Source organism: Pteronotus mesoamericanus, unplaced genomic scaffold (assembly GCF_021234165.1).
Source record: "Pteronotus mesoamericanus isolate MK-2021 breed Mesoamerican mustached bat unplaced genomic scaffold, CSHL_Meso_final contig_438, whole genome shotgun sequence".
NCBI lineage: Eukaryota > Metazoa > Chordata > Mammalia > Chiroptera > Mormoopidae > Pteronotus > Pteronotus mesoamericanus.
The window spans coordinates 824930-841628 of record NW_026555165.1 but is presented as its reverse complement, the minus strand read 5'-3'; the positions used below and the strand labels follow the sequence as shown (position 1 = coordinate 841628).

Below are 16699 nucleotides of genomic sequence, written 5' to 3'. Positions count from 1 at the left end.
CCCTGGGGGAGAAAATCCTTTTCCACCCCAGCCAAGACCCTATGCACCAATTTCTTGGGGTCTTAGGGTGAAAGTGGAGGACGGGAGGCTGCAGGGAAGGAGGACTCAGGCCTTTTCTTGCAGACGCCTTAAGTGCCTCCACCAGTCTGTGACCTCGGCAACGCCTCCCAGGAACAAGCAATCCTAACCTGCCTCCCACACAGCTTAGACCACAGGGAGACCTCCCAGGAGTTTTGGCTGCTGTCTGGAAGTTTCTGGGATGTCTGACCTGAGAGTTCAGTACAAACGGTTTTAAGCCCCTGCACGCGGCCAGGTCTGTGTGAGCCATTGCTGCTAGCAACCAGGAGCCTCGCCTCCCCCACTCCCACAGTGGGGGGCCGGGGGCGCGGCCTGGCCTGGAGGCGGAGGCAGAGGAGTTGGCGCTGCCCCTGCCCCCTGCCATGAGGCTGTTCTCTCTGGCCTGCCCTTTGCCCTCCACAGGGGAGGGAGAAAGGGAGTGTGGCCGGAGTGGCACTGACCAGCAGCTGTCACGGTGGTGATGAGGAGGTGACATGCAGCAGACCCTGCACATGCATGACTGGAGCAGGCTGGTGACACGGGGAGGGGGAGCTCCCAGGCAGACAAATCACAGTTCTTGCCAGAGAAGAGGAAGGTAGCTTGGCCAGTGCGGCACAGTGGCTCCCAAAGCCATGGAGGGGCCACCAAGGTCCCAGAGACAATCAGTCAGCAGACCCACGCCCTTGACCATGCGAGGACGCTCCGTGGCCGTCATCCGGAGTGAGCACCAATTACTACTCCCACCCACAGCTTCCTTCAAGGCAAAGGCACAGACTGTGCTCTGTCCTCTCAGTCTGCTGCGTGCACCGGCCTTGGTGGTGGCGTCAGCTGGCCTGGAAGCCCTGGAGAAGGTGTTTTAAACGTCCCCCCAGAGGCCCACATTTCAAAGCACAGGCTGGCCAGGCCTGCGTGTCTCCCCTGTGGCCAAATCAGCCCCTACCCCAGAGGTGGGTTTTTGTGGGGAACAGCCAGAGAAGGAGTAGGAGTGGTGGGGCAGGCCTCTCACAGTGGCTCCCGAATTGGCCCCAGCCAGAGCCTGGAGCCTGTGGTTAGAAGGGAAGGGTGAGGGAGGAGGAGGGGCGCAGCAGTTAGTAACATTAGCTGAAGCCGAGACGGCCGTACCGATCTCACACAGGTCCCCTCGGTAGCTGGGAAGGCATAAGCATGTGAAAGAGTCGATGGCGTCCACGCAGGTGGCTCCATTCAGACAAGGGCTTGAGAGGCACTCATCAATGTCTGCAAGAAACCAAGGGCCACCATTAGGACGCCCGCCGGCAACTCCAGCCTCACAAGCACCGCAGCCTCCTTACGGGTGGCCAGCCGTGCAGCTCTCCAGAGCCCTGGGAGGGGTGGCTGGCTTTCCTAAGCCCCGTTGCTGCTGCTGCTGCTGCCACCGTCTTGGAATGCTGCACGACTGATCCACCAGGGGCTCTCGCAGATGTGTGTGGTTCTTGATGGGCACACTGAGTGCTGGAGGCCGGCTTCCCGGTGGGTAGAGATTCGGTGCTTCGAAAGCCAAGTGCCCGTTGGTGACAGTGAGCATGGGGTTCCTCCAAGACGCCTTCTCTTGTGATTATTTCAGGAAGCCACGGGGTCTGAACTGGCTCAACATGGCAGTGAGCAATGGAAGTCAAGTTCTTGGCACTTGGTTAGAATTCTTTGCTTGTCTTGCTTCCTCTGTAGTTGTGAACCAAGGGAAGAGGGCAAGGCTGTGCAGCGCTAGAATGAATACGCGGTCTGCAGAGTACAGAGCCATGACAGAATGGCAGGAGGGCGTATTTGCATGGAAACTTCGGGGTTGCAGACACCGTTCTTGTCTTTAGTAGGTAAGATTCTAGAGCATCTTGTGAGAATGAAGCCAGCATTGCTCTCTTGGGGGCAGCGACGGAAACCCAGCCTGACATTTCCCCATGCAATTTCCTTCCAGTGTAAGGGCCCAGAACATGGGCACTCCAGTGAGTCAGCACTTCTGGAGGGGCTCCATCCTGGCCGGTGGGATACCAGCGTCTGAAGCCAACAAGGTATTTAGTAAGTGGCTGCCCACCAACACCGGCCTGGGACACAACCAGGTCCCCATCAGCCTCTTCTTCCCAGACATTCTCTTCCCTTCTGTTCTTCTGGTCCAACATGTTTTTTGTGATCCAACTTCTTTGCAGGACTTAAATTGGGAGGTCATTGGCCTTCGCCTCAAATTTTCCTCCACTGGCCAAGGTAAACACTGAATCTCCTAATCTGGTCCCTCTGCACCTTTCTGAGAAGCTAGAGAACTTTGTATTTGTACTCCAAAGGCTCCTGCTGGTTTTTCTCCTGGGCTGCTTCCCCTGGGAACATGGTGTAAGGTGCTAGGAAGCTCCTCCTCCCAGGAGATCCACGGAAGTCTGCAATGAATGGGGTCCGCCGGCTCACGGGGCTCAGCCTTGGTGTGTGCATCTGTGTCCCTACAACCTGCAGGACGCGGCGTGTCTACAGGTAGTCTCTACCAGGACTAAGGTCTTGCCTCTCACAAGAACAGACTATATTGTAAAGCCATTCCTCTTGTTAGAAGGCACTTTCTTCTGGATCCTTTTCACTGGGGCCTAGTAGACACCTTCTGGACCAGAGTCGGGTCTGTGCAATGGGTAGCCTGAAACATCTCAAGTTGCCAGGAATCAATCTCTTTCTCTCCTCACAAAGTTCTTAATGTCTTCTTGGGGAGAGCACACCATGGACTAGAAACCGACAGTTCCAAGTTTGGAATGGTCCCAAGCAAAACCAAAATGCATGAGGAACTGACTGAAATCCCAGCATGCACTTGGATTCCCAGCAGCAGCAGTAGCAGCAATAGGTCAGGCTGGTGGGCCGGGCGGAAGCTGGGGGCGGCTCTCCTGCTTCGGGAAAGCTCCCCTTCTCTTTTGTCCATTAGCATCATTACGGAAGACGGGAAGCACCGGGCAAGGGGGGATTAAGCACATGTAGGCGCTAAAGCAGTTGTATAGAGCGGGGGACAGGGGCGGTCTCTGGGGAGAAGAGCCAGATGTCAACCTGGGGGCCTCTGGCCAGCCGCAGGGGACAGGGCAGGAAAGGCAGAGGCCAGAGGGAGGCCGGGCCAGGTGGCTTCCGGGTTTCCCAGCCGCTCATTTCCCGTTGCCCACCCCCAGGTGGCCCAAGGTCCAGGGGGCAGCATTGCTTTTCCTTTTGCGTTTGGCTAGGGCCCAAAATCTGAGAAGGTGGCGGTTTTGCGCAGGGCCCTGGAATCATAGACAAAGGGGAAGGGAAGGGCTGCGATCCTGCAGACCAGACAGCCTGTGGGTGCCCTGGGGGCAGTTCAGGGGGGCTGGAAGTCAGCAGCTCCAGTGGTAGGAAGGGGGCCGGGGTCCCGTGCGGGGCATTCTTCCAGACCACTATGCCCTGCATCACCACCTCTTTCTGCAAAGGGCAGTCGGGACATTGCCCATCTTCTGGGACCACGAGAGGCGTGGGGCCGGGTCCTGCTGTGAGCGAGCGCAGAGTGAGGGACCCCGACAAGGTGGCAGCATGTGGAGGACGGGACAGATGTGGGGAACAGGCAGACTGTGTGATGGGAGAGAGGGAACCAGCATCCCTCGAGAATGTCCCCTGAGCCAGATGCTACGTCTCACACACACGTTATCCCCCCGAACAGCCCTACAAGAACGGCAGATAGGTTCTAATCATCTTGTTTGGGGGGACTCCTTCAATCAGAGGATCCCCAGGGGCCATTCCTCTGGTTAGAATGTCCTATGAGCTACTTGACCCATGATGAGGGACCGGCTAAGGCCCCAGGGTGGTACGTGCTCAGGGGAAGGATGCCGCCGGGTCACCACTGACCCGCAGCTGTGAATGCTGGAGCTTAATGACAAGTGCAGTCTGTGTCATTTCCTTCAGGGCAAGAAAGGGACCCAAATGTTACCCAGCCCCAAGCATGTAGGGGACTTTCTGGAGAGATTCGCTCTCCACGATGCACAACAGCCCCCGCTCTGAGCGCCCCCACCAGGGACTGTTGGGCATGACCGGTCCCCTCCAACATTTCTTTGAAGTCTCAAGTTTTATCTTAAAAATTCAAGCACCTTTTGCTTGCTGCTTCTCAAACCACCCTTGACTTGGCAAAACACTAACTACTTCTCAGTTTCATTCCTTAGCTGAGCTTTTTTTTTCTCTTAAACCACTGGGTAGAACAGATGCCCTGGAAAGATGTGCCCCATTTTTCTGGCGGTTTCTACCCCCGCAGGTCACTGTGCACCTCTCTCCTTCACAGTCTGACAAGCCAGAGCCTCGGGGGACCTCAGTCGCCTCCTCCTGCCTGCAGCTCCTTCTGGGGCTGAAGGAGTCCCCCCCTCCCCGATGAGGGGCTTACCTATGTCGCAGTGCTTGCCAGTATGGCCAGGGGGGCACAGGCATGTGACGTGTCCCGCCGTCTCCTGGCAGGTCCCAGCGCCACAGGGATCCTCAGCACAGGACCTGGCGGGGGCTGCAACCCCCAGGGAGAGGCTGAGCGTCGAGAAGCCAGCCGCTGGGGATACAGCGCAGCCTCCGAGACCTTGCAGTTGGGGCACGAAGTCCCCCAAGCTCAGGAGGCAGAGTGTGGCTCAGCATGTTTCTGGGGACCCCCTCCTGGACACCTGGCCTTGGCATCTGGGGGCTGGGCTCCCTGACTGGGCAAGGCCTCTCAGCACACAGGGAAGTGCAAGGGAGCCCAGAGCAAAACGTGGACAAGGATCAGCGCCTGGTGCCGGTGCCGGGATGGTGAAGCTGGGACAGAGGAGTCCCCGGTACCGGGGTGAGGGTGGGGATGCAGGCACTAAAGTCAGGACTCAGCCAAAATGACACTATCATTCCTTAAAGTAGGCTGGTTTGAACTCGGCACAAAGTCAATATTTGGGCATAAACGTCGCCAGTACGTTCACTCTCGTCTCACGCTCGCTCCATGGGAAGGGTGCAGGAGCGTAGTTCCTGGCACTATGTAAATCGTCACCCTTCCCTCTCCCTGAGCCAAGTACACACAACTGCGTTCACACGTAAATGTTCTCGTAATATAACATCACTCTAATGGCAACCATCAGTAATCTTTATGAGCGTCTACTGTGAGCAAACTGCAATGCTAAGTGCTTGTTTTATATATGTTTATATGTTGTTTCACCTTCCCTGGGACTACCTCTGTTTTAAGGATGAGGATCAGAGAGGTTAAGGAACTTGCCTGAGGCTGCACAGCTAACCTCTGGGGGAGAGGTGTTCAGAACCTTCAGTCTACACAGCCTCCTGCTATGCTACCGTCTGAACTACCCAAACACATTTAGAAGGGAAAAAAAAATGCCAACAGTACCTGTAGTGGTTGCCCCCGATTCTCCCATCCCTTCTGGAGAAGTTAGGGTGGAAGGGTCTGTTAGGAAGGTGGCTGTTTCGGCTGTTTGGATCTCCTCTCCTGAGTGCAAGGGGCTGGAGGACTCGATTTCCAGGCGCGCCTCTGCAGGGCGCGGGGTCTGCGGGGTCCGTTCAAACTCAGGGATGCTGGTGCTGATGACAACATCCAGCCCTGAGGTGTGACCGGACGGGTCTCCGCTGAGTTCAGTCCTGTCGCCGGAAGCTGCAGGTGTGGCCGAAGGCCAGCCCGATGTTTCTGTGCCCACGTCATAGGTGCTGGTTGACTCGCCACTCACTCTCAACAGGGTCGAGCCCTCCGTGGGTCCTTCCTGGAAGGCCGAGGTGCTGCCACTGGCGCCCAGGCCTGAGGCTCCGCCCAGCTCAGCTTCATGGAAGGCCGAGGTGGTTTCACTCAGATCAGGGGACCCCGAAGCTGCTCCGCTGGCCTCAGGAGAAGCAGACGCTCCCACCCCAGCCTCAGGATAGGCGGATGTTTCAAGGCCGGATTCTGGGACTGATGACGCTTCTACCTCAGACCCGGGGAACCTCGGTGTAGCTCCACTCATGTCCCCTGAGGCAGAGGCTTCTCCGCTGGACTCAAAAATCTGGGGGGTGTATGTCAAAGGGGGTCTCTGGCCAAGTTCCTGGGAAACAGTTGGTTCAGTAACAGCCTCCACAAATTCAGAAGTGATTAAAGTAACTTCTGGAAGTCCTGAGGCCTCCCCACTGGTGCTCGTGGCTGCCGAAGACTCTGCACTCATATCAATGGTGCCAGAAAAGTCCCCACTAAAATACGGGGTACTCGAAGGCTCTCTGCTAGGCTCTACCAGCCCGGACTGCAGCCCACTGAGGTCCAAAACACCCGAAGGCCCTTCTCCCGCTTCTTGGGGTGTTGGAGGCTGAGTTACAGATTCCACCAAAGTTCTGTCCACAAGAGAGACAGTGGGGAAGCCTGATCCAAGTCCACTGCTGTCATACTCCCCTGAGGGCAGGTTGCTCCCAGTCTCAGCTCCAGAAGCTTCTCCACTGACCTCGGCTACTCCACTTGGTAGGCCACTGAATTCTGGAGGCTGGGGCGTCAGCCCACTGGAGTCAATGGCTCCAGAAGACTGTCCACTGACATCCATAGTCCCCGATGTGCCTGAGAGATCTGTCTCCCCAGAAGGGAGGCCGCTGAGTTCCACAGACCCTAAACCTTCTTCTTCTTTAAATGTAGTCGGGGTCACTTCGACCAAAGTGGTGTCCACAAATGTAATGCCAGAAGATTCACCGCTGCCACTCGTGGTACCAGAAACCAGGTCAGGAATTCCGGATGTGGTTCCGCTGAACTCTGGCAACCCCGATGGCTGCCCACTGAGATCAGGGACCCCGGACGGTTGTCCGCTCAGGTCGGTTATGCCAAATGGTTGGGCACTGCCAAAAAGATCTCCCGAAGCTTCTCCACTGACATCTGGTTGTCCAGAGGATAGTCCGCTAAGCTCAGGCCCTCCGGATGTTTCTCCTGGAAACCCTGATGGCTGTCCGCTGACCTCAAAAAGCCCAGACGTTCCCCCACTGATGTCAGGAAATGCTGATGGCTGCCCGCTGACACCAAAGAGTCCAGATGTTTCCCCGCTGATTTCAGGAGATCCAGATGCCTGGCCACTGAGTTCAGCTCCTGAAGGGAGTCCACTAGCTCCCCCACTAAGGTCCAGCTCGCTGAAGGGCAGCCCGGATATTTCTCCAGCGCCACTGATGCCAATGGTTCCCCTCCCTTCCAGTTCACTCGCACTGGTGGCGGTGACCACTTCCACCAGTGTGGTGTCCACTAGGGAGACAGTTGGGAACCCAGATGGAAGCCCACTGAAGTCAGGCAGGCCAGAGGATGGGCCACTTCCAACGTCCACTCCGGAGTACTCACCGCTAAATCCCGAGGGTGGGCCACTGGCTTCTGGAGCTTGCCCACTTCCTAGAGTCCTGGAGGGTATTCGGCCAAAGTCCAAGGCTCCAGAAGCGGACCCAATCAAGTCTTCTTTTCCAGAAGGCAACCCACTGAGGTCCTCTGCTCCAGAGGCGGAGGTTTCTAGACCTCTTCCCGAAGGAAGTCCACCGAGGTCCTCTGCTCCAGAGGCAGAGGTCTCTAGACTCTCTCTTCCCGAAGGAAGTCCACCGAGGTCCTCTGCTCCAGAGGCGGAGGTTTCTAGACCTCTTCCCGAAGGAAGTCCACTGAGGTCCTCTGCTCCAGAGGCGGAGGTTTCTAGACCTCTTCCCGAAGGAAGTCCACTGAGGTCCTCTGCTCCAGAGGCGGAGGTTTCTAGACCTCTTCCCGAAGGAAGTCCACTGAGGTCCTCTGCTCCAGAGGCGGAGGTTTCTAGACCTCTTCCCGAAGGAAGTTCACTGAGGTCCTCTGCTCCAGAAGCAGAGCCTTCTAGACCCTCACCCCCAGAGGGCAGCCCACCAACCTGAGAAGCGTTCGACCATGTGATTCCCTCTTCCTCCCCCGAGGCCAGCCCACTTCCCACAGGCAGGCCTGAGCCCACGGTCGAGGGGATGCCGCTGGCGTCAAGGTCTCCCGAGGGCAGTCCACTGGAGGCCAGGTGTCCGGAAGCTTCTCCGCTGCCTGTGAAGTCACCACTGACCTCGGGTACGCTGGATGCCACCCCCGACCCTGGCAGCTCCGTCCCACTGGGCGCTGGGGGTGACGGTGTGGACGGCTCCTCAGGTGTGAATGGCATCTCCGAGGGGGATGGCGTCTCCAAGGTGGATGGTGTCTCTGAGGATGATGTCGTCTCCGAGGGGGATGGCGTCTCGGAGGCGGATGGAGTCTTGAAGGCGGACGGCATCTCCGAGGGGAACGGCGTCTCCAAGGCGGATGGCGTCTCAGAGGCGGATGGCATCTCTGAGGGGGATGGCATCTCCGAGACCAAGGGCACTTCTGTGGCAGAAGGGCCATCTGTGCTCTCTGTTGCCGCGCCAGTGGGAGGCCGCGTAGGAGGGACCCCTGGCGGAAAGGAGGGAGAAAGACAGGCGTGGATTCAGTAACTCCACCCCCTTTCGAGCCCGTGCAGAGGAGCTGAGTTCCATTCCCTCCCCAGGAAAAATTTTCCCTCAAGAGCTCAGAGACTTGTGCAGGCATTTTCTAATGGAACGTTGCACAGAATCTCTGGAAAGGAAGGAGACGAGAAGGGAGGGAGGGAAGAAAGGCTGCCGAGAATCTCCCCAGCACCCGCAGCGCTGCTCTGTGAGACTGGAAGGGATGCCATCCACACACCCCACCGGATGTGAGGGGCCCCGCTATCACTGAGGGCAACAAGGTCACCCTTCAAGTTCCTACACATCATCCCCTGATTTATCGAAACCCATGGTTCTCAAAGCGTGGTCCCCGGACCCGCAGCACCAGCACCACCCAACGGCCTGGGAGAAAGGCACATCCTCAGACCCCGCTCCTCACCCCCGCGAATCAGACTGGGGCGATGCTGACGCCCGCTCGCGTGTGAGAGTCGTTCACTGAGCCCCAGCGTTCCGAGGCAGGGAAGGCCACACAGACCTGGCAGCGGGAAAGCGTCCGTGGGGGTGTAGGCTGGCGCCCATCGCGTCTGGTTTTCTGGCTCAGTGGTCAAATCTGGGATTGCCGTCGTCTCCTCCCTCGAGGGGACAGCCGCCACACCGGGTCCCACTTGGGCTGTGATCCGGTCCTCCAGGTCCGACGGTGCGGTGGGCGTGCCGCGCCCCTCTTCTCCTGCAGAGGGCGCAGCTAAGATTCCTGCAGGGGATGCAAGGGCTGAGGGTTCTTTCTTACCAGGGACCCATTCCCGCGGGCCCTTCCTGAGGGCAACTGGGGGACTCTGCGGTGGGCCAGGCCTGTGCAAGAGGCTGGCCGGGCCTCGGCCCAACTCCACCCTGCAGTCCAGTCGGGTCACTTTTGACCTCCCTAATTCATAAGAGCCATTGGCAGCAACCACCCTATCAGGATGCTCATGGCTCCCGCACTTCATCTCAGGGTGGCCTGAGGCCTCTCTTCTACAGCACTTACTATATCATAATACATGCCAAGGAGGGTTTAAAGGTATCCTGTGTGCAAAAGCATTTTATTCCATAACAGCCTTATGAGGTAGATACTATTATCTCATTTATAGATGAGGCAACTAAGGCATGAATTAGGTGACTTGCCCAAAGTCAGCGGCTTCCAAGTGGCAGATCTTTGAACCCAACTGCTATATCATGAAGCAGAGGGACTGAGAGGTTAAGTGACTCATGCAGGGCCACACAGCTGCTTTGCAACAGAATCATAACGAAAATTCAAGTCTGCCTGGTTTTAGAGACCAAGTTCTAACTCTCTTCTCTCTGCTCGTCTCTGGGAAGCCTCAGAAGGATGTATCTGCCTTCCTTCGAAGGTCATGTTAACTCCAGAGCTGGCCCTGCCCCAGAGGGACTGATCTTTTCCTTGTTCTGATGGACGGGGTGCGTGGGCAGGAGCCAGGAGGGGTCAGCCCCAGGGAGTCACCCCGCAGGGCAGGCGCGGGGACTGGAGGCGAGGTGAGGTCACATACCTCGGAAGCAGAAGGCATGGTGCCGGGACAGTGGGTCCGGGAGGCCTGTCTGGTTGGGGTAGAGGTAGATGGTCCTCACGCCAGGCTTGTCCCCACCACAGGCCGGCCGAGGGGTGACTATCGGGTAGCGGAGGCTGCCGTCGGCCAGCCAGCCGGCATAGCACTTGTCCAGGCCAAGGCTCCAGGCAGCGTAGAGCTGGCCAGTGGAGGCCAGCGTGGCGTTTTGGGATTCACAGAACTCCTGGGCTTCCTGGAAGGTAAGCTGCTCCGGGCGGGTGACGAAGAACACCTCCCCTGGGAGACAGAGGTGTAACCCGTCACGCCCACGGCCAGGGTGGCCCTCGCCCACCCAGGGGCTGGCACCCCCTGCCCATGCCCTCCCCCAAGGAGGGGCGGGACACCTGCCAGCGGCAGGCACGTGTTAAAGACCCCGCCCAGCCCAAATATGCCCCTCTTTGACCGTTCCCCTTTAGATTTCCCAGGACACTGGGAAACAGGGTGACCAAACAGAATGTCCCAGGAGTTGGGACTTTCAGCGCTAAAACCATCGAAGCGGCAGCCGCACTAAGAAGGGTCACTTACTTACGTTCCCTCCCTGGCCTTTTCTAAATTCTCCAGTCGCACCCAGACACCCCCGCGCGCTGCTGAGCTGGGAGCCCCCTGTGCACCCTGAGCCCTGTGCCCCCTCCACCTCCCCACCCCGTGCGCTCCTCGCGGGCAGCAGGCAGGCCCGGTAACCACTGCTGGGGGATGCGCCCGGCGCCCCAACAGTCCCTGGGGGGCCTGTCTGATTTGGGGGAAGGCACTTCACATTGACTAAATACCTACTCGTGCGGGGCCCTGGTCATACTCAAAAAAGCCTCTGACCAGAGGGTAAATCAGCCCTGTTTTACAGAGGAGAAAACTTAGGCCTCGAGCAGCTAAATCACTTACTCGGGTCTTGCAATAAATACGTGAGTGGCCATGCGGAAATCTTTCCAGAATACCAGCGTTTTCCCCAAACAGGGTTCAGGGGAATAGTGATTTGGGGATTTTAATTGAAGTTAAAACAAATGACACCAAAACCCAGGATCTGTGTTTGAATGAGCTTGGGCAACGTTTGGGTACGAGGTCTCTCTGCTTGTTTGTTTTTACTGCAGGGCTTCTCAGAGCCTTTGACTTGTTCGCGGCCATTGGGACGGTGCACGAGGCCGAGGGTAGGTATTAAAAAAATGGATTTACTTTTCTGCAGACAAACGTGGGAGCGGGCAAATGGCGGACTCCCCTCTCCGTTCTGTGTTTCCCCGAAAGTCCCGGCCCCCCTGAGGCCTGGAACGCCACGACAGGGCCCGTACCTTCCAGCTTGTCCACGTAGCAGTAGACGTCGTAGGTCTCCGATGGTGGGCGCATGCCGTAGGTCCTGACTCCCGGGCTGCTGTCTTTGTCGCCCACACACGGGGTCCTCGGGCTCACAATGGGGTATCTGCAAAGGAGGGAAGGAGGGCCGGGTGAGGGCCCGTTCAGGGCTGGGGGATGCAGGGTGAGGCTTGGGGCCACTTGGAGGATCAAGGAGAGTCTGCAGTTGTCCAGGGAGATTCAAACCAGGGAGAAGCCCTTCATATTGGGCGCCCCTGGGGGATTCCTGGCTTTAGAGGAGAGCCCACTGCATGCAGAAGCATTGGAAGGGACTGGGGAACTTGAGGGTGGGGTCTCCCTCTCTGTCTCTTGGGGGAAATGACCTAGGACTTAACGTCACCCACGGCCCTTCCTTACCCTCTCTGGATGTGCTATAGTTCTGGGGGAGAAATTAAGGGAGCAGCCGTGGAGCCACTGATTAATTAATTAGCCTTCAGGGCAGCAGGGGCTCACTGTGTCCTGGGGGCAGGCCCCTCGCCTGACCTATAGGGCGGGTTTGGGCCACGAGGGGCGCCCGGCCGGCGGGCCCTTCACCTGACGGTCTGGTCCTGCAGCCAGCCTGCGTCGCACTGCTCGTAGCCAGCTTCATAGGCGGCCTGGAGCTGCTCGGGCGAGGCGATGGCGGCGTTGTTCTGCCGGCAGGCCCGCTGGGCCTCCTCGAAGGTCAGGGCGTAGCGGGCGGAGCCCGGGCGGTAGTGGAACACCACCCCTGGGTGGGGGAGCAGAGGGAGAGGGGGAGAGACAGCAGGCTCAGGGCAAGGACCGGGCACCCTGGTGCCGGCGCCCACGGCGCCCGGTCCGCACGCCTCTGCAGGCGTGGAGGGAGCCTGGCTCCTTGAGGAACGACCTTCCTCTCCTACTTCCGATCCTATTCCCAGGCGATGTGGCCGTCGAAACTGGACTTTTATATACGTTTCATTATGTGTTAAAATATTCTTCTTATGACTCCCTGCACCCCAACTATTTAAAAAGGGAATATGATTTTTCGTTTCCAAGCTGTATGAAAAATAGGGGGTGAGCTCGATGTGGCCAGTGGGCTGTAGTTGGCAGGCCGTGTCATGGAGGTTCAGTGCCGTGACCTGCCCCCGCGTCCCCCAGTGTGACAGTTTTGGTGGTTCTATTCTGTGGGTGTCCCTGATGGGGCCAGGAGGGTCCTGGACAGAAGAGCCCCGGTTTTCTACTCCACTTCCCCTGAACCCCATGGGCACCTCTAACTGCCTGATACATATGCTGGTTCCCACTTGAAGGAAATGCTTTGTGGCCAAAGAGCATGCGTGTCCCTGGCCTGGCCAATCCCCTTTGTCTCACAAACGAGGAGAGCAGACTGTGAGAGGAGCGAGGCCCGCCGCGGGCCCAGGTCAGGTGAAGGTGCAGACCCCAGCCAAGTCCCTTCCACCTGCCCCCTGCAGCCCCCGAGGAGCGGGCACTTACCCCCTGGCAATCGTGGCCGCCCGGGGACCTCGGCTTCCCCCGGGGCTGCAGTCACCTGCACGACAAGGTCCTCACTGGTGAAGGGGCCCTGGCCCGGCGTGGACTCCTCGGGAAAGGCCCCGGGCCTGGTGGCCTCTCCAGTCCTGTTCTCGGCCCCAGGGAAGGCGGTGACCTCTCTGTCGGGGGCCAATGTGAACGGCTCCTCAGGCTCCAGGGCAGTGGGGGAACCGAAGATGGGCTTCGCGGTGAGGATCACGTTGCCGCGGGCTTCACCCTCCGTGATGTTCCGGGGGAGGGGCAGCTCCACGTCAGGCCAGGTCACCGTCTGGACGGTGATGTTCTCCTCCCCGCCCACGCCGAAGAAGTTCTCCGGGATGTCCACAAAGTCTTCGCCTGGGCAGGGACAAGGAGGGGCCTTCGTTAGCGGCTCAGCCTGGGCCGACGGGCGGGGGCGAGCCTGGGCTCCGCCTCCGCCACTGCTAGGGAAGAGAAGCGCCTACTGCGTGCCTGGCACCTCATCTGTGTGACAGCTCATTATAGGACACTCCACAGTTTCCAAAGGGCAAAAGAATGCGAAGTTATCGTTATGCAAGATATTGACCAATCATCTCACTGCTTATATAGCCAGTGCAGTTCCAACGTCTCTTCCTGATTGATACCTGCCATCTCTTCACCTCTCTCCTGAGCACCTTGCTGAGCAGCCAATGGGACAATGTGAATCTCTCATAAAGGGAGATGGAAAAATCTCATGAAGATGAGGGAGCTCTTGAACTTGATGAAACGTGAAAGAAGGACTCACAGGAATCGGAGGGTCTGGCAGAAATGGCCAGTTAATCATCAATAAAGAGAAAACCCACAAGGGTGCGCTGACTTCGAAAAGGGTGGTTAGACTATTGAAAGGCTGGAGAGGCTTTGGGGGAAATCCTCATTATTTTTGCAAAAACAACCCTCTTCATGTAAGATCTGGCTGCGAGAGTTAACAAGAAATCAGCAACATCACTCTGTGGTCGCCGACTGTAACGTAAAATTGATGCAACTCCGTGTCATTCATTTTTTGGTCCCTCCAAGAAGTAGCATTTAATTGTAGTTATTACTTAGATTGTGTAAAATATAAGGTAAAAAAAACCTTTTGCCTAAATTTTCAAAATAAAGCCCCTGCCAAAACTTTCCCCCATTCTTTTCAGTAACACGTTGGCCCTCCTTTTAAGTGACTCCCATTTCAAGGGCAGATAACAGGGCCCCGTGTGGGGACATGGTCTCATGTCAGGCCTCCCCATCTCCCATGTGGTGCCACTGTCTCCCTATGTGACAGATGGGGAAACTGAGGCTCAGGGCTGCGGCTTTTCTGCGGTTGCGCAGTAGCAGGTAGCAGAGCCTGAGATTCAAACCTGAGGAGACACAGACTCTACAGTTCACGCTTTTAACCTGTTCGAGGCTGATGAGACAGGGCTGGATACTCTACCTTAGCTCTTTGGAACCAGTGGAAACGGGGGTTGCTAAAACATGGGGTTCGGGTACCCAGTGGCCCCTTGAAATGATGAAAAAAAACCAGCCCCCCATTCCCAGGTCTCTTCCCCTGGGCCCCAGTTGTGCAGGCACGACCCCCCCGGGCCCCCAGCCCTGCCGCACCTGTGTAGCAGATGGCGTCGTAGCGGGACGAGGGGTCGGGGTAGCCCGTCTGGTTGGCGTGCAGGTAGACGGTCCTCACGCCCAGGAGGTTGCCCCCGCAGTTGGGCCGGGCCTTGGAGATGGGGTAGCGCACACTGCGGTCAGCCAGCCAGCCGGCGCTGCACACGTCCATGCCGCCCTGCCAGGCCAGGTACAGCTGGCCCGTGGTGGCCAGGCGGGCGCCCAGCCGCCGGCACTCGTTGGCGGCCTCCTGGAAGGTGAACTTCTCCGGTGACGTCGAGTAGAAGACCTCGCCTGGGATGGACACAGCAGGCGGGGTGAGGACCTCCCCGCCGCCCCGCCCCGTGTCGCCCAGGAAGTCCACGTGGTGCCTCCGGGTCTTGAGCACATTCTGACTTGGGACGCGGACGGCTGGGCAGAGCAGCGGGGATCCCCGCTGGGAGGGGCCGTCCCAGGTGGGGGCCCGGGGATGGGCACTTTCCAGTGGCACCTGTTTGCAGGAGCCTGGGGCCATGGAGGCCCGGAGGCCCACTCTTTCCTCCCCACCCCTCGGGGCATGGTAGAGGGGGCGCCTTGGATGAGTGCGCTGGCCCAGATCCCGAGTGGCACCAGGACAATGGGGCGCAGGACGTGGACTCCTAGGAACAGGGCAGGGTAGCCTCACCCTCCATCTCCTCCGCAAAGCAGTACACGTCATAGGTCTCGTTGGTGTCACGGATGCCATAGGTTCTCACGCCTGGAAACTCGTCCTTGTCCCCGTAGCAGCCTTCCCGAGGAACGTGGATGGGGTACCTGCCAGGAACCCATGGTGGGGGGTTTCACTAGGGGACAGAGGGCCTGTGCCCTGGGATGCTTCCCCTCTGGGGGAGGCGGCAGCGACTCACTGATGTTTGCCGGTGTCTGCCCTGGATGTGTGGACTATTTGTTTTTGCAGGTTTTCCTGCAGCTTCATTGAAATACGTATTTGTATAGCTATTGGTGATTCAAGACGCTTTACTGACTATTTATTGGATCCAAAGATGTTCTTTCAGGGGCCTGCACACCTTTTTTGGTCAAAGGCCAGAGAGTAAATATTTTAGGTTTTAGGTGAGTGATGGTGTGTATGTAATTTGCATGGACGATGCTCCTACCAGGCAAAGCTGCCGGGAGCCGCTCCCTCCACGGCAGGACACCGGGTGCCTGATGTGGACTCAGCCAGGGCATCCCTCCAGCCCCAACCTAGGCCGGCCACGGTGTCACGCTGGCACCAGCTCAGCGCTGGTCAGTGTTGCGGTGCATCGGCCACCCCACTCTGCTGGCGGCCTGGGGGCTCACCTGACAGTCTGGTCGGCCAGCCAGCCGGCGTCGCACTGGTGGAAGCCGTCCTCGTATGCGGCCTGCAGCTGCTCGGGCGTGGCGATGATGGCGCTGTTCTGCAGGCAGGCCCGCTGCGCCCTGTCAAAGTCCAGGGTGTAGCGCGTGGAGATGGCTCTGTAATGGAACACAATGCCTGCGAGCCAGGCGCGGGCCGGAGAGCAGGTCAGGCACAGCCTCCCGTCACTGCGGTCCTCGCAGAGTGACGGCAGTCGTCAAAGGGACCTCACAGTCGCCTGGTGCAGGCCACTAGCTGATGCATGAATTCCCTTTCCACATCTGCATGTGGTCTTTCTGCCTTTGCTGGAATACCTCCAGCAACGGGCGACTCACTACCTCCCAAGCATCTCTTTTAAATATCTATGATAATTCTGATAATCAGGAAGTTCTTTCAATTGAGCTAAAAGCTGCCTCCTTGTAATTTTTTTCTTGTCACCTCAGGACCCCACATTTGCTTTGCGGAGACTCTTAGAGGCCAGGCACCCTCAGCCCAGGGGCACCCTGGTGAGGCATGTGTATGGCACCCCCGGGGGTGGACCAAGGAGCTTCCCAACAGGAAGACTCTGGCGCTGACCAAAGTTCTGAAGCCAACCAAGGCCACCACCATTCTCCTCGGGCCATGGAGAGAAAGGGCACCAGGGCGTCTTTCTTTGGCTTCTGGAACCAAGAATGGGGGTGGGAGGTGGGGGAGGGCGAAGACCCCTGGCGAAAGAGCCAGGAGGCTGCCCTGACTCAGTTCCAGGACACTCCAGGCAAGTCACTCAACCTCAGACTGCTGGTCTGTTCCACAGGGGTGAGCACAAGGGCCCTGCAATCACAGGGTCGCCGCAAAGCACCAACTGTCACCTGCATGTGACCGTGGCCAGGAAGTGTTTATTCCCCGCCAAGTCCAGAAAGAATGTTATCGCCAGCTCTCTGTTACAACCGACATTGAGTAAGTTGGTTGAGGT

The 16699-nt window shown here is 58.1% G+C and overlaps 1 protein-coding gene across 3 annotated transcripts in view; it reads right to left on the bottom strand.

Moving 5' to 3' along the window:
- The window catches only part of ACAN (aggrecan), a 42553-nt gene that overhangs the window by 4686 nt on the left and 21168 nt on the right, over positions 1 to 16699 (bottom strand). The window contains exons 4-13 of one of the 3 annotated variants that reach the window (XM_054577578.1): positions 15711 to 15885; positions 15061 to 15188; positions 14397 to 14690; positions 12768 to 13160; positions 11871 to 12045; positions 11276 to 11403; positions 9942 to 10235; positions 8939 to 9154; positions 5375 to 8392; positions 4409 to 4522 (exon numbers count right to left, since the gene is read on the bottom strand). In XM_054577578.1, coding sequence (XP_054433553.1) covers positions 4409 to 4522; positions 5375 to 8392; positions 8939 to 9154; positions 9942 to 10235; positions 11276 to 11403; positions 11871 to 12045; positions 12768 to 13160; positions 14397 to 14690; positions 15061 to 15188; positions 15711 to 15885 — 4935 coding nt within the window. Of the gene's footprint in view, positions 1 to 1179; positions 1294 to 4408; positions 4523 to 5374; positions 8393 to 8938; positions 9155 to 9941; positions 10236 to 11275; positions 11404 to 11870; positions 12046 to 12767; positions 13161 to 14396; positions 14691 to 15060; positions 15189 to 15710; positions 15886 to 16699 lie in introns of all 3 variants that reach the window. The other 2 variants (XM_054577577.1, XM_054577579.1) reach the window with 2 other exon arrangements.